This window comes from Tyto alba, unplaced genomic scaffold (assembly GCF_018691265.1).
Source record: "Tyto alba isolate M040663 unplaced genomic scaffold, T.alba_DEE_v4.0 Super-Scaffold_2, whole genome shotgun sequence".
NCBI classification, from domain to species: Eukaryota; Metazoa; Chordata; class Aves; order Strigiformes; family Tytonidae; genus Tyto; species Tyto alba.
The window spans coordinates 68,176,799-68,199,847 of record NW_024881282.1 but is presented as its reverse complement, the minus strand read 5'-3'; the positions used below and the strand labels follow the sequence as shown (position 1 = coordinate 68,199,847).

Here is a 23,049-nt window from a genome sequence, read left to right as displayed (position 1 = left end):
TTAAAGGAAGCAATGACTTTACAGGCAGAGTAAATCGTAAGTCATCACGTGCAACATCGTACATTTCTAGGATTAACTTCCACTTCCAGACATTTCACAAAGAACCCAACTAACTTGTCACACATGTGACAATCTCTTCAAAAATCGGGGCTACAGTTTTTCAAACTGCCACATGTATTTCAAAGCACAAATGTGAGTTACTTGACGTATCATTCTTTATCAATTTCACATTCTTCAGAAGTTTTTTCACTACCTTCTCATGATAGGTGAAGTATCTAAAACACTGTGTGCAACAGAACATATTCACTCAAAACACTATCTAGCATGTGATTCTCCTTCAATAATAACTTAAATAGACACAGATCTAAAGTTAATGTTCAAGGGGACTATTCACACCTATTGCGCACGTAAACGCTGGCAGGCTTGGGGTTTTATTTCTGGTTAGAAAAATGATATGGTAACTTCTGAAATTATTGCTGCTATCTGCGCACTCTTAAAACTTAAAAAAAGGTGTTTAAGTATTGTCACTGCAATGAACCAGTCATTACTACATTTTGGTTGCTGACCAAAACTCCTGCATTCAGCCAGTACCTTAAGACCTCGAAGTAACTGATAGATGAGAAACTGTATATGGTCATCTGTTAACTTCTGGCACTTCACAATGTTATTCAGGTCAGCACCCATTAAATTTGTCACAAGATACCTGTGAAAATAAAGCACAGAGAAGAAAACAAAGAAACACACCTCATTTAAAAATGGCAGAAGGTAAATCCTTCTAAAAGCAACACATCTAAAGAGTAACTAAACACTCTTATCTAGGTTCCTTTTCCATGTTCTACTAACACACAGTTTATGCCATTTAAATCAGCTACGAGCTTTAATAATGGAATTACAGCTATGAGATTTAATATAATGAAGAAGAAAAATCCTCATGGTACATTAAAAGCTTTTATCTCTGTTTCTCCCATGACACACTACAGCAGTTCAATGAGGAGAGAATGCATTATATTTTGAGATGAATACGAAGCTTTACTCAACATCAAAGTGGGAGCCTGAGGCACCAAGCCTACAGTAGCTGCAAGACCCCAAAATATCTGATGATAGAGATTAACACTGGATTGGTTGAAATAAGAGCGCTTTGTATAACTTCCCTCCTTGTCCCCACTGAAAATTTTACTTTTTAACGGATTTCACAGAAACATTGATTATTTTCCAAAAAACAGTGCTGGGACAAAAGTATACATCTATTGTACCCAGTTCTCATTTGTGTAATTTTGCCCCAGATTCAAAGGGGTTTGGCCACTAATTTCCACAGAGACAAAAATATATCAATTACTATTTCTTCTGCTAAATCGTTTACCTAAGTGCTTTTATGATGTAAATCAAGAGGAACCCAGCATAAATTGTATGTTTGAGTAACATCAAAATACATCTAGTCCTAGGTTAGTCAGGAATCTAACCTAAATTTACCTTGTCTCAGTTAACCAATAGAATACTTTCCTGCATTTCTGAATTATCCCATCTAGCTGTGAAAAAATAATCAACAGTTAACACATAATTGAACTGAAAAAGTTTTAACTTTACTGGCATTTATGGAACACCAAACCACTTACCATATACCTACAAGCTTATTAATTATCATTCAAAAAAGTACAAAAAAATGAGGCACATCCTCCTGCCTCCTCTTTTGTGGAAAAATTGCAGAAAGATTTATTTGGGTTCTTCACACAAAGCCAACTGTGGCTGCAAGTCTATTCGGAAAGTACATGCTTCCTTTTTAAAACCAGAGTGCTACTTACTTACTAACTCATCAAAATTATTAAAAAATTTTACTTACACTTCATTAAAATTCTCTATTGATGTTGCGGGTGTAAAAACATCTAGCAATCCTATAACCTGAAAGATGAGGGAATCGACATTTTATTTTTAGGAATCTGTAAAGAAACATGTAATTCGTACTGACAGTGCTTAGCATTTTTGGGATGACCCTTACAAAACCATGACGTATGGTCATCCTGAAAACTTAGTACAACTGGCACAATAGATGGTCTAATACAGGTATAGCCGCAGGTATCTCCATGACCAACAGAAAATTAAATTACTTATAAAAAGTAATTACAACAAGACTTCAGACAATCAGAAATAAAGGCAGGAAAATTAACATCTCATTGCAGAAAAGCTGACACATGGCTTATATGCTTGTTATACTTAAGATTATGCATAACTTCATCTCATTCTGCTGTTGTTAATCTTTTTTAGCATCTTCCTCTAGGATACTTTTCCATCCACTGTATTTTATTCAGGCTTCAATTCATCAAGTTACTTTTAAGCAGGTGGATACTCCCACTGAAATCAATTTTGCTTCATAAACTTAGAAGAGTACTCAATTATTTGGGGCTTACTCTCTACTACAGATAGATAGTAGACTACAGATAGATAGTAGAAAGATAGTTCTACTATCTATCATTTAGATAGTATATTGTTAATTTCAATGAGGTTATCTGCCCTTAATTTCTCAACAGCATGCAAATTCAGCAAAAGCAGGTTTGAGGTATTTTTTTTCATGGACTGATGTTTCAAGAGCATCCAACACTAGTGAGCAGAACACTCTTATTACTTCGGTTAAAGAAGAGTAGGATCACTTGTTTTGGATTTCATAAGCTGCATCTTCAAGATGAAATTGGATCATTTTTTAATAAAAAGGCAGCCTTTTACTGAAAGTCTCTACTTGTCACTTCACCACATGTAAGATGGTTATCTTAGGTAGCTAGAGAGTTGCAGATACTTTTCAAAAAAGATTGCATTTAACTGAAATTAACCCCATCATGCAAACTTTTGTCATAAAAATCCAAAGGGAAAGAACTCACTCTCCACTTACATTCTCATGCTTCATGTGTTTAAGCAACCGAAGCTCTCGGTAGGTCCTCCTCGCATGAATAAGTGATTGAAAAGGTCTTGAAAGCTTTTTTACTGCCACCTTCTGTCTTGTTTTGGTATCATAAGCTGAACTAGAAAAGGAAAAGAGAAAGTCTACATTGATGGCATGCTCTACTTCGAAGCTCTCAGATAGCTCACTGGAGAAACCTGTACTCTCTTTGGGGCTCCTACTCCCTTTGCCCTCTTTCACCTTCTACTCAGGGACTGAAACCAGGGGAATTAGTCAGCAGTAACACGGAGTATTTAAAGACAGTTCCCCTGTTTTCCATCTAGCAAATTACTGATGCTTATGATAATGTTCAGGACTCATCCCCAGGTAACCCTTACCCGTATGGCAGGAAAAAGTAACCAGAGAATTAGCTCCAGCCTCCAGCTCCAAGGCAAGGCTCACAGGGAATAGGGGCAGTCAAACTCTGGGTCTTATTAGACAAACTAGAGTCTTTACTAACTAGAGGAACACTGAAATGTCAGTCTAGCAATATTAATTAGCTATTTGACCATTAGCTTGCTAGACAATAATGTCACAAAACTGGTATCAAAATCAGATGTTGGCATAGCCAAGCCCATATTGTTTCATTGGGAAATGCTGGTAACAGGTGAACAGCAGGCCTTGCACTCCAGTCCACAGATCCGCTGACACCCAACATGTGCTTAACTTCATACAGATGGAGATGCCCCGCTGAAGAGAACACTAAATACACACCTCAGCAGTTGCACAAAAGGGAGACTCACTGGTTTCTGTGCATCAGAAAGACATGACAAGCACAGCAAGCCACAAATAAATGCTGCCTGCTAGGCAGCACAGGAATAAAAATGATCCCCTTATGTATTACTTCATGATACTACATAGTAAAATTATAAAAGGATTGTTTGCTACCTTCTCTTATGAAGAAAAAGTTTTCTTTAAATTGTTACTCTTATCCATTAAGTTAAAATTGTGTTCAGTCAAAATACATTTAAATTCTTGGCTTAAAGTGTGAATTACACTATCTAGGCTTGCTAGAGAACATTAGCAAAATGAGAACGTTCACACACATTTATGTTATGGAACTTTTTCAGAGTTACAAACACAAAAATTAGATAACACGAAACATGCATGGAGTAGGATGACAACAGTCAACAGTCACACCAAATGCTATTAGCTCCTTATGAACAGTGTTTTAGATACTCCTGCAAACAGTGGTAGGAGATACCTGCTAGAGACAAAAACATTGACTGTGCCTGGAGTAGCTCCCAAATTATTACACCAAGCCTATAATCAGCTCCAAGTAGGTGGGCTCTTGGTGCTCTTGAAGAGCCAAGTGAAGATCAAAACCTCTTTATTTACAGACAGCTGGAGAACAAGTTGCTGTTTCTAATGAGAAGCAATAAAGGATACAGGCAACAAATGGGCAGTAAGAAGAGTGGCATCCGAAAGGTGATCATGATCCAGTTATCCTAGAATTCACCCAAACTCTGCAAAGGCTAATGCAGGGTATAATCCAACAACACTTTTATTTGATAAAAAACGAGTAAGTAGATTTAATCAACAAGTTTCTTGCAGGCACCATGGAAGGAGCGAGTCAGTCATGAGATAAGTAAAATAGATAAGAAGATTACTTAGCTAGTTTCATGCAAACACCACAGAAGTGGATCTTCAGGGAAGTTTTAAAGGTGTACAAGGTCGTGGCTTTGCTAAGCACCTCAGGAGGGGCATTCCCCAAGCAGAAGAAAGAAAGCATAAGAAGAAGACTGGTATCACTCTGAGAAGTGGGTGGAAGGGCTATGACAGGGATACTTGTTCCGACAGTAGGGCAGGGACACAGTTATTCAGGATATGAGGACGCTGTGTTGCTCAAATAAGTGAAGCTGCTCAAGGAATGAACAGTGTGAGAACTAACAACAGAGATATCTTAAATTCCACATGACTGGCCACAGGGACAGCATGAAGGTTGCACAAGTAAATCTGAAGAAATAAAAAGGAAGTCAATGTTTAGTGGTTAATGTAACAAAGATTAGATATAATTGCTCTGTGTAATCCTGGCCAGTGAAACCACATGAGAACACGGCCAAGTCTCAAATACATACTTTCACTATCCTTTCCAACTTTTTTTCCAGTGAAAAAGGAAATGTTTATCCAGACAAATAAATAACATTGCCGAAAACAGCAGTCTGTGCTTAACATCTCAGCTCTTCTGGTAATTCACAAGCCTTCCCACTCATGCTTGTACTGATTTGTGAAATACCACGTACATTATACAAGGCTAGGAAGAATTAGGTTTTAAATCCCGTTATCATGATAAACATCCTTATTCTCCCAATTCTAAGGTCAAATGTGGGTTTCAGTGGTTTAAAAACCATGAATCTTTAAGACAGATTGCTTTTTACCCTCCATATGACTCAGGGCTGCAAAACTTCCAGATAGTATAAAGCACTATTTTTTCAGCTTCAGTAGTTCTTATGACAGCAGCTTTTTAGACCCAGTACATAAGGAGAGAGAAAAAAAGAAGGAAAACAAATGATAACTTGAGTCCTGGGACCTCCAGTGGGAAACCATGAATTGAAGCCGCACAGGTCAGGGACTGACTTGGTTTACATGAGTTACTCTGCAGTCAAGAAACTATACCAAATTATAATCAGAGCCAATGCCTTCAGGCTCTTTCCTCGCCTGGTTTACCATCATCATAATTCAAGTTATTAACAGTAAAGCATTCAAAAATACAGACTTCACATTGTTTGAGCTCTCTTGTTTGTCACATTCAAGGATGACTTGCATCTGTGATCTCTGCTACTGCCTCTGTGACCACATCTTGCAAGCAGCAGGCCACTGCCTGCATTCCTCCCTGTGTACACTTAGGCCTCTCATTTTAGACTCGGTCTCCCCCTCTTGCTATTACATCATCATAGCTGCAATCTGGGTTGTCCCCTGAATTCCTCATTGTCCCCCGAGTACTCTGCTAGGTGGCAGGATGAGCTGCTTCCCTCTCTGCGTGATTTCCCCAGGAATGTTCAGCTTTCAGACTAGCCCCCGGATAGGACATCGCTGGTCCCAGTCATGGCAAAAGTACAGGCCCACCTGTGTCTGGCACCTGCAAACCCTTCCCTGGAGGCCTGTAACCAGCCCAACTAAAATGATTCAAAATGAATTCTTAAAAAAACAAACCACCCATGCTGTTACCTAGTTTGATTTAATGAGGAGAAAAAGAGTTAGAGGCCCTCACCTTCCCTCTCCCTGCATGACGCACAGCTCACACCCTCCCCACCTCTGCACCGGCTGGGGAGGGCCTCTCTGCCAGTCTCTTGGTGTTTGCATCGCTCCACAAACAACTGCTGGCAACTTACAGCTCCTTTTTCTTTTGCAAGGTTGTTTTCTACAGGTTTCGGCTTTAGCCAACCACTTGTGTTTATATCTGGTTTATGCTCACACATGGAAACAAATCATCCTTTCAATGGTTTAACTACTGTTTCCTGAGTTTCACTGAAATGACTTATTCTGAGGTGTTTTACCTCTGATTATGATGTTATCTGATGTAGCTGGACAGAACAGTATGATGGAGATAAACTTTGATACTTGCAAAGGGATATCATCTCCCATCTCTAATCTATTCTTTACTGTTAGCATTTCATTTATTGTAGATAGTGAAAATAACTGACTTTTTAATTGCATATCATCAGTGAGCGTTTCTGACATCATCATTAAACAGTATGCTCACATGCCTCAAAAGAATACAGGAACACCACTTTAGACAGGCTATCATAATTTAAAAAGAAATACAATTATTACTACTTTTTTAATTTACAAGAAAAAACTTTGTAACAATCTTAGGAAGAGCTTTTCCAGTTATGATTGTTCTTGACCCAGAACCCTCTCAGTTATGACACATTTTTTCTTATCTGTCCCTTCCAAGATCAAGGATGAAAAGCCATTATTATTACACGGATGCCATTATTTTCACAGAGATGAGAGACTTGCTTAGTTTGATTTTCAATCACTGCTAAATTAGACCTACCTTTTCAGTGTTGTCAAATCCTATATTTAATAATTCTATTGAAGTTCCACTAGATGAAATAAAAATATCTATTGATATGCACATTTTCCCGGTTCTTAAAGTTTTACAGAGAAGTTTGAACACAGAAGGCTAATGTAGTCCAAAACCTCAGGAGGCAGAAAGCACAGGGTTTTAACAGCTTCATGCTAATTTCATGACTTTTGATGGGGCATGGATTTTTAGTAGCTGATGTTTACAAATATGGCCACACATGCAGCCATTTCTCTAGTGTCCACGGACAGTTTATCCTCTGTGGTTGCAGAGCAGTAATACTGGACAGACAGGCCATTTGTGTGCGCAGCCTGCTCAGACCCTTCAGGCCTTTTGGGATTAGGAGCACACGATGAAGCTATGGCTACTTAGCCTTTAGGATCAAATTTGCTTTAACAGCTGGAGGGCTGCTTGCAGGAGTCCAGTCTCACAAACCATGCACGGAGCCAACTTGTATCCTATTTAAGAAACTCCAGTATCCAATGCAGGAAGAATTCTTCCTGGGATCAACTGGTCCCCTTGCACTACAGCCAGTCCCTGAACTTCCCAATGCTTTGGGCTTGGAGAGGGTTAATTAGCTGGGCACAGTACTACTCACAATGCCTGGAAAAAGTTCAGCTTGAGTGCAGTGTTCAGTCTAGTGAGTTCTCTTCATTCCTGGAGCCAGTGTAGGTCTAGCTGGTGCACAGTGAAGGCACAACCCAAGCTGGTTGTACATGGTGCCACTCTTGCATCTGCAGTGAACTCCCCGTTTCCTGTAGGTTACCTGTGTCAGCCACTACCCCATCCCCACCACCCAAGAGAACCAGGAGGCTTTGGTTGTCTACAAGGTGTGATTTTATGCTTGTGGAAGCATTACATCTACACAACTAAATAGGTATACTTATTCTAAGTGATCCCATTGGGGTTAAGTGCAAAAAATACAGAGAAGTCTAACTTTTCCAATTTATTTTATATAATTCAGTGTCCCAGTTTGCAAGGCTGTTACCCTTACATCATTAGAAGTTTGACTACTGGTTAGACACACTACCAGACTTGGAGAGAATGCTGTGCACAAGCAGATCCTTAAATTTGCTCCATGTGACAATGAAACTGGGTCGGGGTTTTCCCTATATTGTTCTAAGCTTCTATTTTTATTTCTTTCACTGCAGCACGACACATTTATTTCCTTCACTGGGTTGCATTCCTCCAGAACACATGAAGATTCCCCGTTACATTTAAGTGTTAAAATTATTAAGTGTTAAGATTAAAAACAAAGGAAAAATGCAATTTGTGCTCAAAACACAGCTTCACGTGGACAGAACTTTACTGATTTTGGCCAGGAAAAAAAAAATCCAGAAAAGCAAAAAAGGAAAGCATACAGAATTTCTGCCATGTTTTTAGTATTGCCACAGCATTGAGCTCTTATCTGCAGACCTTACCATCCTTCCACGTACCCAGTGACTATTTCCATTACAGGAGACATGAGCCTTCTCGTGGACAAATGTCCCCTTCACTTGTAAAATCCTGAATTCCCAAGAAAAACAAGTAACAGCAGCAGAAGGGGTTTATGTGAGCAGACATTCAGGGGAAGGAATGGAAGACGGGCCAACAGACAGAGAACCTAATAATTGAGGCAGGCAGCCCTCACCGCACTGTTCATTAGCAAATAAGATAGAAAAGGAAGACAGAGAGGAATCCTGCCCTGGGACATTTTCTGGTGCCCAGTCATATAATCTGAGTTCATCGTAACTGCAGTGAATGACAACCCTTACGAATAACATGGATTTTGTTTTTTGTTTGCAAGGTTTAGTTTGGGAGCTTTGTCTTCCGGCTCTTCTCCATGACCCTTGTTCCTATTTTTTAAAATACAACTACTTTTTTTTTTTTTTTTATATAGAGCTACTTTTTATTGACATACAGAATAGTCTTGAAAAAAGCACACACAGCATCTATCCAAATGGACCATAATAGCTATTGGCAGTGCAGCAAGAGAACAACAGAAAAAGGCCACCCACAGGAAGCTTAAGTAAAGCAGCAAAGTAAACCCAGGAAATGGTTCATTTGTTTCTTCTTTATAAATGTTTTGTTACTTTATGAAAGTTCAAGTTGGTGATTTCCACCAGCTAAGAGCTAGATTTAAAGTAGAGAATGTGTGTTTGTTTACTAAACCACAAAAATCATGACATATATGAGCATCAGAAGGAAACCATAAAGAAAAATGAGATGGCAGCAAGACAAAAGGTGGGAGGATGACTAATGGGCAGCTCTGAAATGTTCATCTCATAATTAGAGAAAAAAACCCTTGCTTGATAATGACAGGTTATTATATTGTAAAATTACATACTATCACTTGGATATTATTCCAACACACCAAGCTGAGCACTAGCATCAATTGTTTTGGCTTTAGTACAATCACTGTCAATTATCTCAGATTAATTTACCACTAAATCTAAATATAAAAGCAGAAAATATCTCTTATATATGCAACATAATTGTTCCATAATCAACATAAAAATTTGTACATATTTTTAAGCAGACACTAAAAAATACTAAAAAATAATTGCTACCCACCTTTACGTGAATACCTCACCAGTCTTCTTTCAACACAACAGCATGATCATAAAAATGCTCTATCAGCCTCTGAATCCACAAGCTATTTTTTATTTTCTGATCTGTCTCTTATAAGTCTCCACAGTGGCTTAAATATTAAAATAACTTCACAGAGGAGCAGTCACACTTTTCTAGGTGAAGTTATAGACAGTACATCTTATATCAGTGGGAGTGAATGCATTTAAAAGCATGCTTGTGAGAAAAACATACAGAAGGTTGAGGTCATAAGCTGTTAGCTTCCTCAGCACATGTAACCAACTCATGAACATCAAAATAATAATGCATTTTAGATAGCCTATAAGCCCAATGTCAGTATGTAAACAAGGAAATCTGTCAGCTGCCACTAAGCCAGTACACTGCTCATGACAAATGTGTTCTATTCAGCATTTCATTAAAAAAAAGACTGATAGGTAGTTATAAATTGTGAGCTTTGAAGCTGCAGCTAGAAATGCTCATAGTTAATCTGGATTTAAAGTTTAACATGAAAACTATCAGTGCTTTCAGATGCATTACATAAACCTAAACAGACAAAATCTCAGTTACACTCTTGTCCTCGTTTTTCCTATTCTTCCCACGCTTCTCCTTCATGTTTCCCGTTTTCTCTCTCTTACAACAGCCAAAATATTAAACGGTAGCAATTTGTTCAAAACCCCTACATGACTTGGGAAAAGCCCTCTCTCTTCCTGATTGTATCCACAGAACTAAGATACTGGATTTTTTATATCAACTAGCTAGTAGGTTCTGAAATTGCACACTGAAATTGCTCCTTGGGAAGCTGTTTTGAAGCAACCAGGACCTAAGACTGCAAGAGCTTTGGAACAGAGACTGTGTCCCTTAGCCAATTGCAATCACAATCATGACCGATGGCAGGAGAGCAGTTAGCTATGTGACTGCTGCATCATGTGGTCAGGAAGGTGCATATTCTAACAAACCATATTCAAGTAGGGATGGAGGAGACCCTCTGCAGAGGATTTTATTCCAATGTATTCCTACAGCCACAGAAAAGGCTGGAATTCCATGATCCTTGCTGACTTTCTGCCACAATTGTCTCATCTCATGCCTCTCATCTCTTCCATCCCATGCCATCTCTCTCTCAAAAAGATCTCATTAATTCCTCCTGAAAGAAAGCCTGCACAATACAAAGTGGCCTTTCCCACTTCTTGAGCTTGCCTTTCCTTCACCCTTCCAACAACTCCCTCTACTACCCTCCTCACACACATACAGATGTTTCTCATCTGCTCCCAAACTACTCCACAGGCTTACTGGCAGCATCCTACACAGATATATCCATGACAGCCATTCTCAGCCCTTCTCATCCTTCTCTACAAACACCTCCTTCCCCATTCAGTCTCCTTCATTAAAAGCATTCTTAGACATTCTCATTTAAAATAGGAACTTTGACTCTGCTAATTACCATCGCACTTCCCTCTCCTTTCCAAAGTCAGTAACTACACTGTTCCAACAGCTGGAAAATACGCAGGATGAAACCGGACAAAGGAATAGGCCAGTGCTCCATCTTCCTTCATATATCTTCCACAAAACTTCTTGAATTCTTGACATCCCTTAGTTTTGTAGCTGCAAACCCCATCGTGTCTTCATTCCTAACAGCGATTTCTTCTTGTTCCTCTGAGGGTCCTTCTCACTCTGCAACACTTTTTGTTGCTTTACTGATTTTCAACCATCCATCCTAACAATGCTGCTGCAAAGATCCTCCTCCTAACCTGTAAATGTTGATCATGCAATTCCTTTTACTTAGTTCTCCCTACTGCAACCTCAACTTCAAGGGCTTGTTTCTAAGTATCATTATTACATATACTCACTCTTAAGAGGTGTCCTGCCTCTGACTGGACTTTCTTATCAGCCTTCATCTCTCATTCAGTTTTCAAGACAGTGTTTGAATAAGCTCAGAAGAGCTCACTGTAAATATCTTTAAAGCTACTGAAAGGCTTCAAAACTTTCCTTCTGAATGATGCATACCAAAAATAGACAACAGCTAACAGATCTTGGACAGCAGTATTCTAACAACATTGTCTGAAATGTTTCCAGTAAAATATAACCATAAACATATGTAGGATGAAGTTCAGCCTGCATATTTGCACTGGAAACAAAAGACCTGATCCAAAAGAACAGCAGCCCAGAGGGAGTCCACTGAAATCAACTGACTCTACATGTGCTTGGGATTCTGCCTTCAACCTGTTAGAGATCTATACGGTCTTTGGTTTCCAGCTGTATTTACATACGGCAGGTGCGTGTTACTACTACTCTAAAAATTTATCTCAGCATTTGCTATATAAACTAGCATGTAATGTTACACTGACACATATGGTAACTCCAGAAACTTGATCCCATAGTTGAAATTGTATACTTAGTATCACTACAGCTAAGTAAAAGGTCCCTTTAAAAAAACCACCCAGAAGTCATCAAGTACAATCTCGGATTAAGGAAATTTTCTCTTTGTCAGTCAAAGACAATTTATATCAGCTTTTAAAAAACCTCACATGCTACTGAGTTGTCTCAGCATCTCCTTAGAGCTCCTCAATGTGAAAAGGACAGTATCAGCAATGTTATGTTTCAGTCTTGCAAGCTACTGCCCTCAAAACACTTGAGTGACAATCCAACCAGAAGCACAGGATAGAGTGGATGGGGCAAAGAAAGGGTTAAAGTTCAGGATTAAAGCCTTCTGATTCTATTTTTCCACTTGTACTTCCTCAAAGCAAAACAGAAGCCTAAACAGTACCCTACTTTCTCCCATTTTTACCCAAAATTAGCTAGGACAAAATCTTAATGGATCTTAAGCAAGCACTTAAAAGTTATCAGGCCAGAAGGACCTGCTGAGGTGTTGCATTGTGTAGATGACTTACGGCAGGCTGTGCTTTCCAATTTTCTGGAACTGAGGCCTGTGCCATTATGCTCTGACTTAGCAGGCCTCTTTAAAACTATGTTAAGTCACCCAAGCTGGTGTTAGGCGTTGCATGCTCTTGAAATTAAGAGAGACTGACTCCATGATGTAAGTACTATTGGTGCCAATGGCCTCTGAGGAAACAGTGCAGGAGTTTCTGGTTGGGAAGAAGCAGCTCTGGTCTCACTTTGGTTCCGAGGTCTGTTCTTTCCAAAGAAGGCAGAACACAGAGCTTGCAACATGCTAATGGGAAACAACCTGTTGGGAGAGATCAGAGAGAGCACGCTGCAGAAGGCTGTCTATACCTCCGAGGCAAAAATAGGTCTAAGTAGGTTGGAAGACAGTTTAAAAAAGCTGTCACGAAGCAGCATACAGGCTTTAAAAAAAAAAAAAAAGAAAAAAGAAGAGAAAAAACCAGTAAACAACAACAACAAAAAAAATCTATCCACATTACATAATTTGTGGTATAATAAAATGTCATTTAAAAAAACAAAACAAACCAGAGAAGATGAAGCTTTTTCTCAAGCAGGTGGTAACACCAGCTCCCAGAGGAAAAGGCTGACAGGTACCAAACCACAGTGGACCTACCAGGGTAATACAGCAGGGAGGCAGAGATGCTGCAGGCCAGAAGACCAGTTTATAAGCAGTATCACTGGGACAGTTAAAAGACTCAAACACAGCCAGAATTCTTATTTAAAAGGCAGAGTCACAAGAGACGAGAGTTTAAAATGCAGTTGAACCCAAGACATGAATTGTCTCTTTTCTCTAGAACTGAAATGAAGCAGTTGTAGGTGAAGATTACCTTGTGAAAGTAAGCTTGCTTACTTCCCATCTAAATAGCTATCAGCTTAAATGCTGCACTTCAAAACAGAAATGTTTTTAAAGCTCACAAGTAGCAGGAATAGTGCCTGGTCTATAAGAGTCAACCAGCTCTTTGACTTCTGTGAAAGATAAATCCAACTTTGTGGGTGGACATGGTGAACATGCATTTTTCAAAAAAACTTTCAATTTAACTGAGTTTTGGCTTGAGGAAGAGTTAAAATAATTTAATATAAAAAAACCTCAGCTTGATAAGCAAAGCTATAGCACAAAAAGAAAACAACTCCAAAAGAAACAGTTGTTCATGTAAATTTGGTATTTGCCAATACACAAACAATCCCTGAAAAAAGAAAAATTAACCAAAATGTACTATTGAAGACTCCATTGATAATTTTAAATGTAATTAAACTGCCATACACACACCACGACTTTATTTTTTTTTCCTAAATTAAAAAACAAACAAACAAACAAACAAAAACCAGATCTCAAATCAGCAAATGACAGAACACCCACCAGCTTGAATGGCCATAGGAAAGAGCCCAGGTAAAAGGAAACCCGCTGCAGAGTCCAAATACAAGAGTAACACAAAATGTACTGTAAGGATGAAGTACTTGAAGGGAAGACCTCACAGCTCTCTCTGTGGTTCATGTAGATGCTGAAGTGCAACTCTGCTTGGCAGTGTGGTTGAGTTCTGAGGATTTCCAGGAAGGACTGTTCTTTACGATGTGTCATTTAAAAAGTGAAACAAGCAGTAGAGCTCTTTATGCTAAGGTTTGCTTTTTATACATATTCCACATCTAAAGAAAAAAACCATGAAAAACATACTGGAAAGCACTATGCTTGATACAGATACCTCTCGAAAAAGCAATCTGTTTTCAAACAGTAGTATCTATCTCCATAGCATATTTGATGCAACTGCATATAAAAACTAACCCAAACACGAATTCTATTAGACTTACGATATGTCAATAAATTGGGCCAAAACACAGCCTCTTGACACAAACTCTTCTATTGATTTTGAGCTGCAAGCAAAGAAAGGGCAAGCAGAAGTTAGCTTAAATGCAAATATATACAGTATGTTTCTTATTACTAGTTATCACTTCAGTTGCACAAGTCTATCAGATGTGACTGCTAATTTACTGTTAAAAAGGAAAGGGTAGGACTGGAGAAGAGTTTCACTGAGGTAGAAGAAGATTTGTTACAACTTTGTTCCTGTTTTAAAGCTGGTGTTTGAAGTTCAGGACCTTGGCTTCTATTCAGCCAACCACTTAGGAATTTGTTCAATTTCAGTGGTTTCTGTAAGACTTAAATATGTTTTTAGATATTTTACTGAATCAGAGTACAGTTACTCACAAAAGTAATATAGCATATTACTCAAGGGAATGATTGTGTCTTGTGGGTCTCCTGGGTAAAGCACATGCACATACAGAGGGAAAAAAAATCAATTTCAATAGACGCTAAAAATAGATGGCTTTTCTGAGAGATGCAATCCTTTTCCTCACATTCAAGCTTCTGTTTGGGTTTATAGTTCATCGATGTTAACAAGGCTATTAATATAGAGTACTATTTTATTGCTGTATTCTGTTCTTAAATGTCTATTTCAGAGTAAACCTTTCCCATAACATCTTCCAGTCTCCATTTTATAGTCCAGTTCCTAGACTTTTCCATTGATAAAATATGAGGATTTTCTTGGCTTTGCATACAGAAAAGTAGTAAGTACAATAAATTAACAGCACTAACGGTTTAAAAAAAACAAAACACCAGCTGTGCTGCAAGTGAACCACCACAAGTTTTCATTTCCTTCGCAATTTCTCAAAAGTCTTGACATCTCGTTACAAAATTCAACAAAGTAGGTCTTACCCAGAAAACTATGTCAACATAAATAGGGAAAATAACCAGAAATGCAGGTTCAATTGTAACACAATAGTTACTCTCCTACTGTATATCCAGCTCCTGGTTTGTAAAATAAAAGAGAAGAAAGTAGATGAAGATTTTAGAGTCTAAATAAATTAGGTTCTTGTGAAACCATTCACATCAGGCAGTCACAGGGCTATACGCTTAACTGCAATGACAGGTCCCACAGTCACACAGTATTTGCCTAGACTTCTGCAGTGCAGGCATAAGCCTGAAATAATGAAAAAGAGAAGAATTCAGAGATGCTTCACACTAGTCCTCAGTATTTCTGCTGATTGTTGGAGGTTTTTAAAATGCATATTCCTAGTTTACATGCAACTGGAGCGTTTCACAAAACTAGAGAAGGAAGCAACAAACACAAAACTCCATAAATGTTCTCTGGCATCCGACTGAAGAGAAAAACGCGAGGGACTATTGCACAAGTTCAGTCCGTGGCAAAAAGTTAAGTTCTGAACAAATCTTTTTTTGTGCAGTATATTTATTTAAAGGCCCATTATGGATTGTTTTTACATAGTTCCACTTACCTAGCTTACAAAAGAAACACGATTCTTTTTCAGAAACCCCTTAAACATCGCTATTATCTCCAAAAATTGATTCAAAGCTTTTATAAGCATAGGTAAGCGTGCATCAGATACAAAAAATAATAGCCCAATCTGTACTGGGAGCTCCCGAAAACGCAAACCTCATACAGTAGTCACCGAAGAAGGGAAAGGAAACGCTTTATGATAAGAGGTGATAAACCCTTACGCAACCCTAAGGCGCCAAAGCCCTCGGGCGGCAGGCTGCCCTGATTTGCGACTCCCCCCGAGATGGCCGGGTTCCCCCCCTCTCCTCTGCCCTGCCCTGCTCGGCCCCGGCCCTGCGGGCTCCTCCATTGTTTCCAAGGACAGAATCCACCCTCCCGGTGCCCGCGGGGGCCGGCCCGCTCCCCGCCACAGCCCGGCCCGCCGGTCAGCCCACCCCCGCCCCCCCCGCCACGCCATGACTGTGCAAGATTCGCGGCTTACGGGGCAATTTTTCCCCCCCGGCGGCTGCAGCGGCAACCGACGGGCGGCGGCGGCGGCACCCTCACACCTGCCCTGCGGGCCGGCCTGAGGCGGGAAGGCCGGCGGGGGCCGCCCTCCGGCGGCGGCGGGCCCGGTTACCCGGGTTACGGCGAGGTATGCCGCGGGGCCGCGGGGCCGGCCGGGCCGGGGAGGGGACGGGGACTGCGGGGAGAGCTCCAGCTCCGGCTCCAGCGCCGCACACCCCGGCGGACACGCCCCCGCCCCGGCGCGCTGTGGGGCGGGCACCACCCCACACCCACGGCCCAGGCACACTCGGTACTGCCGCGCGGGGATGGACGCGGCGGGTGTGGGGGGGGGGGGCCCTCCCCCAGCACCGGTTGCTCCTGCGGGGCGGCACCCCGCCCCCCCCCCGCAGCACCTGCCGCCTCCCGGCCCCCTCTCCCGCCGCCCCGCACCTACCAGACGGAGCCGTAGGCGCCGGAGCCGACGGGGGTGAGGTTCTGGTAGCGCTGGGGCACCTCCCACACGGTCTTGTTTAGCTCCTGCCGGTAGAAGCCGCCGCGCTCGGACATTTTCCCGGAGCCGCCGCCGGCAGCGGCAGAAGCAGCGGCAGCCGCCCCTCAGCCGGGGCGGGGAGCGAGGCGGGCACGGCCGGCGCCGGCGGGGAGGAGGGACCGGGAGGGGAAGGGGAGGGGAAGGCGGGAGGCCGAGGGGGTGGGGGCAGCGGCCGGGGCCGCGGGGAACCCGGCGTCCGGGTCCAGGAGCCCCGGGGCGGCCCCCCCGGTGCCCTCCCTGCGGGGCCACCCGGGAGCGGGTTGTGGCGAAGCGCCGATCCCGCCCCTGCGGGACGTGGGGTCCCGGGCCCACGGCGCGGCCGGCTGCTCGGCGCGGGGGCGGGCGGGCCCGGTCAGCTAGCCCCTCGCCTAGCATCCTGCAGGCTTTTTGAAGCCTTGCTGATACCTTCCTCACTGTCCCGCGGCCACGCGGAGCTCCGCCAGGCCCCCCCGCCCCCACTCGTGCTGCAGCGGCACGGGCGGTGACCCTGCACCGGGGGCTGAGTCGGGGCAGCGCCCACGGACCCGCGGGGACAGCCGCCGCCCTCCCGCACTGGCGGGGATCCGGCCAGATCCCGCGTGTACGAGGGACTCCCCCGGTACCTAGAATTTCCACTTAAAGCATTAAAACACCTCCACTTTCATCGAGGAAGACTTGACCCCCCAAGGTAACAAGGGAAACATCTTGAAAACTTTAAATCTACAAAGCTCATGTACCGATTAAAGTAAAACGTTCTCTGGTTTGTTTACTGGTGTGTTTCTTTTCTCCAAAATGTGCTTTATACAATGTCCCAATGACTTGTGGAATCATTGCAGCATACTGCAGTATTATCACTATATTTTCCTATGTATTATTTCTTTCCATAACTTCTTACGCTTCCTTGAGCAGCCCTAAATAACTCGTACGTAGCCTGCCAGTGTAGATGCAGTGCATGGAGTTTGCTCCGCACCTGCCTTTGAATCAGCATGGAATGTAAATCTTTTTTCAGAACCCGCACGTAAGTCCACTGTGTTCCTATACCATTAATTGCATTTCGCTGACAAATGGATGCTCAGCTCGTGATGGGACACCACCGTGAGTGTACAAAACACGTACACTTGAATAGTTGTGAGCATGATGAGCCAGAAGGCAAGTTTGATGGATGCTCCAAAAACTGGATGGTTCAAGTTCCAGCTCTGAAACTCCCACCCGCATTGCATGACCAGACTTCTGTACCAGGACTACCAAGGTGAGCAGTGCCAGCAGCATTGGCATTTGCTCAGTGCATTTCAAATTAAAATATACATGAATGATGCTGCTACAGCCATTTATCTGCAGACACCCACTCAAGGTGTCCTAAGTACTCCTAAAGCTGTAGCCTAGTTCTCACTTCTACTCTGCTCTGGTGCAACAGACATCTCCAGTCCTCCCCAGACTTGGTCCCACTTGAATTTCTGTGCTGAGGGTGTAGTACTTGGAGGAAGTGGTAAGTGTGAAAAATCCAACAATACATTCATCTATCTTATTTTTCTCAGTATTGCCATTTTGAGTTTGAGTATAAAATCAGAATAACAGTGCAATCACTCCACACCAAGATGAAATATTTCTGTCCCTGTTGTCCATCCCCCGCAAAGTAAGCAGTCCCAAATGTTTTTCATTGCCAAAATGAAGCAAATAATCTCATTTACTGATTTTTATTCTACTTGGACTCCAGCTGGGGCTGTTTTGGCCTCTGGCCCTCACCCACTCACAAAGTATTAGATTTCTTACTAACTGCAGCCATGATTTTTGGAAGTTGAGTCTATATCTGCCCAAGCTTCTAATTGTGCAACTCCACAGGAGTTAATTTTCTGTCGATATTTACAGTCACTCTCAATTTCCTGTCTTCTGTGAGCTTCAGTCAGTTATTTGTATTGCAATCATGACTGTGAGATTATTCTTGATTACCTTGTTTATCGGATAGTACATATATGATGTTCTACTCCATGTAACGAGGGAGATATTAGAAAACAGGGGTTGGAGGACAGCACATTTGACTTGTCTCAGAGGTAGGTAGGTTACAGGTCTCCAAAAGCCTCCTGTGAAGCAAGCCCTGGCAGCTGCTCCTCCTGCAGCAGAAGCAGCTCATCCATCTCTGCGGGCTCTGAGGAGGCTCATGAGGAAGAGGAAGAGGCAGCTCCCTTGTCAGCCTCATTCTTGTCTTCTAGTTCCTGTTTTACAGGCAGACCAGGTCTGTGCGTGTGCAAGGGAGAGGGGAGGGAGTGCACTCTTAAGAGGTGTGAAGGCATAAAGAAGAGATAAGGCCATGGCTTCCTCTGTACATACGTTGCCTTCTTAGGAAATTTCATTTCCTATACATGAAATACTGATGCATTAAACTGCTCCTGAGGCTGTGTTGGGGCTGCCCATGGACAGGGGGAGGCCATAAAAGTGAAGTGGACACTGCACACCCCTTCCCATCCTGCCCCAATGGCAGAGTAACCCTCTGACAGTTCCTCGGCACACAAAGTGCTGATGGCAGGAGGGCAGCAGGTCAGCCGGGCTCACGGCGTTTCACATACGGCACGATGGCGTGGGAGGGAGGCCCACGGGCTGCAGCGGGGTGGGCTGAGACGCCAGGCAGCATCTGAGGTAGGATCCAGCTCTGTGAGCCTCATGCCCGGTGAGCAGGATGTCAGGCGTGGACGTGAGCCTGAGCTGCGGGTGTGAGGAGCCCGGGCCCCGGGGAGGCAGGGGATGTGCTGGTCCTTGGGGAGGCAGGGGATGTGCTGGTCCTTGGGGAGGCAGGGGATGTGCTGGTCCTTGGGGAGGCAGGGGATGTGCTGGGCCCCGGGGAGGCAGGGGGATGTGCTGGGCCCCGGGGAGGCAGGGGATGTGCTGGTCCTTGGGGAGGCAGGGGATGTGCTGGTCCTTGGGGAGGCAGGGGATGTGCCGGGCCCTGGGGAGGCAGGGGATGTGCTGGTCCTTGGGGAGGCAGGGGATGTGCCGGGCCCTGGGGAGGCAGGGGATGTGCTGGGTCCCGGGGAGGCAGGGGATGTGCTGGTCCTTGGGGAGGCAGGGGATGTGCTGGTCCTTGGGGAGGCAGGGGATGTGCTGGTCCTTGGGGAGGCAGGGGATGTGCTGGTCCTTGGGGAGGCAGGGGATGTGCTGGGCCCCGGGGAGGCAGGGGATGTGCCGGGCCCTGGGGAGGCAGGGGATGTGCCGGGCCCTGGGGAGGCAGGGGATGTGCTGGTCCTTGGGGAGGCAGGGGATGTGCTGGGCCCCGGGGAGGCAGGGGATGTGCCGGGCCCTGGGGAGGCAGGGGATGTGCTGGTCCTTGGGGAGGCAGGGGATGTGCTGGTCCTTGGGGAGGCAGGGGATGTGCCGGGCCCTGGGGAGGCAGGGGATGCCCTGTGCCCCCGCGGGGCAGGGGATGCGCCGTCCCTCTGGTGCACAGCAGTTCCAGCAGGTACCAAAGGAAGAAAACTTGCTGGTGTGGCAGGGCACTATCCTGTTTATGGCTGCTCTTGCCCTGCATAGTCAAATCCTACGTTACTCTCGCTAGAACAAAGCCAATGAAAACAAAGGAATTTATTATTTACTAATAGTTGTGAGTTATTAATAATTAGTGAATTACTAATTTCCAGTTATTCCTCATTCCTCTTTTACTTCCTTTTTTGTGCAGAAAGCTTGCACATCTTTGTTAACCTCCTTCTGGCTCCTTTCAATTCTCATTCTCTCTCTATCTCTGTTTTGATTTTCAGTTTAAGTATCACAAATTTAACATGTAACACAGTTTATAGATTGTGACTTTAAAACTAATAATAAACATGGGAACTCAAAGAAAGAAAATGCCCCCTTAGCACTGAAAACTTATCACCTCCTGGTTGGAAACATAATCATGTTATTGTAAACCCAGCACTGATTTAAAACAGGCTTCGGAAAACAGGACAGACTATCAGGAGATCAGAGTTCAGACTGTTCTCAATATAATTGCTGTATATGTAGAGTAGCTCTAACTGACGTTTTACCAAGTATCAATGAGGTTTTAGGATGAACCACCTTGATTCTGTCACCAGATCTGTTACAGACTTATTTTTGAACTTGAAGATGCCCATTAATAGATTTCACCATGTCCACCTGAAATTAGTAATAGTAAAATAAACCTGAGAATGCCATGATGATGCTTCCTGTGCTACTTTCTTTTGAAAATGTTGTCAGGAATAATTAACATATTTCTAAAAGAAAAAAAAATATATTGGAATGTTATAACTATTAATAATAAAACATTGTGCTAATTAGCTATAGTGCTGGTTTTATGTGCAGGTTCTTGTGGATTTCTGAAACCACACCTATGAATATGTAATTATAACATAGGAAAGCTGTCACTGTTTATAATGACAGAAAAGACGAAGTACAGGCAGCGGGAAAAGCTTAATGAGGCCTTCTGTAAACAACGAGTCAATCATTAGCTAGTCTTAATACATCAGTTTCCATGAGATTGTTTTGTGAGAGACTGTATATCTTTGTTACTGAATAAATAATACTGAATAAAAGATAATTATTGCATATGCCTGCAAAGTAGTGTCACTCTTATTAACAGTCTGTGGTGACAAATACCTATTTGGAAGCCTTATATAGCACCCAAGTTGATTCAGATGACCTGGTCCAGGCTGAGACTATTATGTCCTGTTATAGCTCTGATATTTAAACTGGAGAAACATTTTCTGATGTTGTGAGAACATGAAGGGTCTTGCTTTGAAGAGGACTGTTAAAATTTAGCTACTCATTTTGAACTTCAAGTTTAATCATAAAAAATCCTATGATTAGGTATGAAATCCACTGATGAATCCTGCTATTGACTGAGGACTTTGAAAATCTGGCTTGTATCATAATAATTACATGACAAGAATAGTTTTTTTATTCTTCCTGAGAAGATAGATTCTAATACGGTTTGAGTTCAGAGCTGGGGCTTTGTTTCCTTCTCTTACCCATCCTTTCTATTTGGAATTGGGATGATCACTAGATACTTCTGTGCCACCTTTCCACATTTATGATGTGAGACTAGGTTTGTTTCCCTATTTTAAGGATAAATATAAAAAATTGATATTACCTCAGATAAAAATAGCACTTGGACAAGCTATGATTATTGTTTTCAGACACTGATAACAAAATTTTTCAAAAATTCCTTTCATGGTGCTGTGGAAGCAGGGTGGGAAGTATTTTCTAATATCCTGTTAAATTAATGTAATTCTGAAAAAAAAAAAAAAAATCAGTCTCCTTTACCTGAAGTTATAGTGAAGTGTCTCTTGGCCTCCTGTAATCTACAAGTACATAGTGTCAGTGTTTTCTTCATCCAGGAACAACATATGGGTATTATTCTAAGCTCATGTTGATATTAGATTTTCAATGCGATTGGGACTGCAAACATGCTAGCAGTTGGCATCAGAAGTCTCCAAAGTAAATTTAATAAAATACAATATCCTGATCAGTCATGTCAACAAGAGCTTCTCAGTGTATGTACATTCAGAACAAGGCCATCATCAGAAAAGCCAATATAGATTTAACTTAAAAATAATTCCTAATTAAGTAAACAGAGGTCCAGACATAATGAGGGAAGGCTGAGAGGGGCTATTAATATATAGCGCTATATTTTGCTTTCTATTTCTCTTGTAATGCATGTAATTATGTTGCCTAGTGTCTCACAACAACTCCACGATGCTTTATTCTTATGCATAATACAGCATCATTCAAACACAGCCTAATATTGACATGTATAATCAGTAGCTGTGGAGAACCCAGCACTGCTCCCATTCAAGTCAAAGGCAAATTTCATTATGTGAATGGGAGCAAGAACACATTGTTCCAAATGCATTAATTTGGGTTTATGTCCTGAATAAACATCAACTGTAAATTTCTCCTGGTTGACTCTGAAGCCACTCCAAAGATAAAAGCAGATGTGGATGCAAGAGCCGACATACAACGAGCTTTATGTTTTCTGACGCATATAAGAAACCACAGTCAAGGAAGGCCATTTAATTGACTATTTTGTTGTCTCTTTTGGCTCCAAAGAAAACATCACAAGATCTTTAAAATGACTGTGCATTCCTAATTATGTATTCTTCTAATCGCAATCCAAAATCATTTATGTATTGCGACAATTATATTAACGAGTTGTCAATTTGGCTAAAATTGTGTTTATTCTACACACAAAGTCAATATGAAGAGAACATGTTACTTACAGGGCTTCTAAACAGCCATGGTTGTAGATGTGTGCAAACTTGCACCTGCACCTGTAGGGCTGCTCTGCCTGATTCCCCTGAGCTTCAAAACATGGTAAGCACTAATA

At 42.3% G+C, this 23,049-nt stretch overlaps 1 protein-coding gene and 1 long non-coding RNA gene across 3 annotated transcripts in view; both read right to left on the bottom strand.

Annotated features, from left to right (window-relative positions):
* MAPK11 (mitogen-activated protein kinase 11) overlaps nucleotides 1-16,852 on the bottom strand; it is a 32,551-nt gene extending 15,699 nt beyond the window's left edge. The window contains exons 1-4 of one of the 2 annotated variants that reach the window (XM_042792726.1): nucleotides 16,647-16,852; nucleotides 2,879-3,008; nucleotides 1,838-1,896; nucleotides 592-703 (exon numbers count right to left, since the gene is read on the bottom strand). In XM_042792726.1, coding sequence (XP_042648660.1) covers nucleotides 592-703; nucleotides 1,838-1,896; nucleotides 2,879-3,008; nucleotides 16,647-16,759 — 414 coding nt within the window. In that variant the 5' untranslated portion in view covers nucleotides 16,760-16,852. Of the gene's footprint in view, nucleotides 1-591; nucleotides 704-1,837; nucleotides 1,897-2,878; nucleotides 3,009-16,187; nucleotides 16,310-16,646 lie in introns of those variants that run through there. The other variant, XM_042792728.1, reaches the window with a different exon arrangement.
* Nucleotides 8,814-14,053, bottom strand: LOC122153440. The gene is made up of 2 exons (XR_006165334.1): nucleotides 13,780-14,053; nucleotides 8,814-12,705 (listed from the first exon to the last, which is right to left on the bottom strand). It is a non-coding gene; the product is annotated as an uncharacterized LOC122153440 (long non-coding RNA).
* Nucleotides 16,853-23,049: the final 6,197 nt, after the last annotated feature.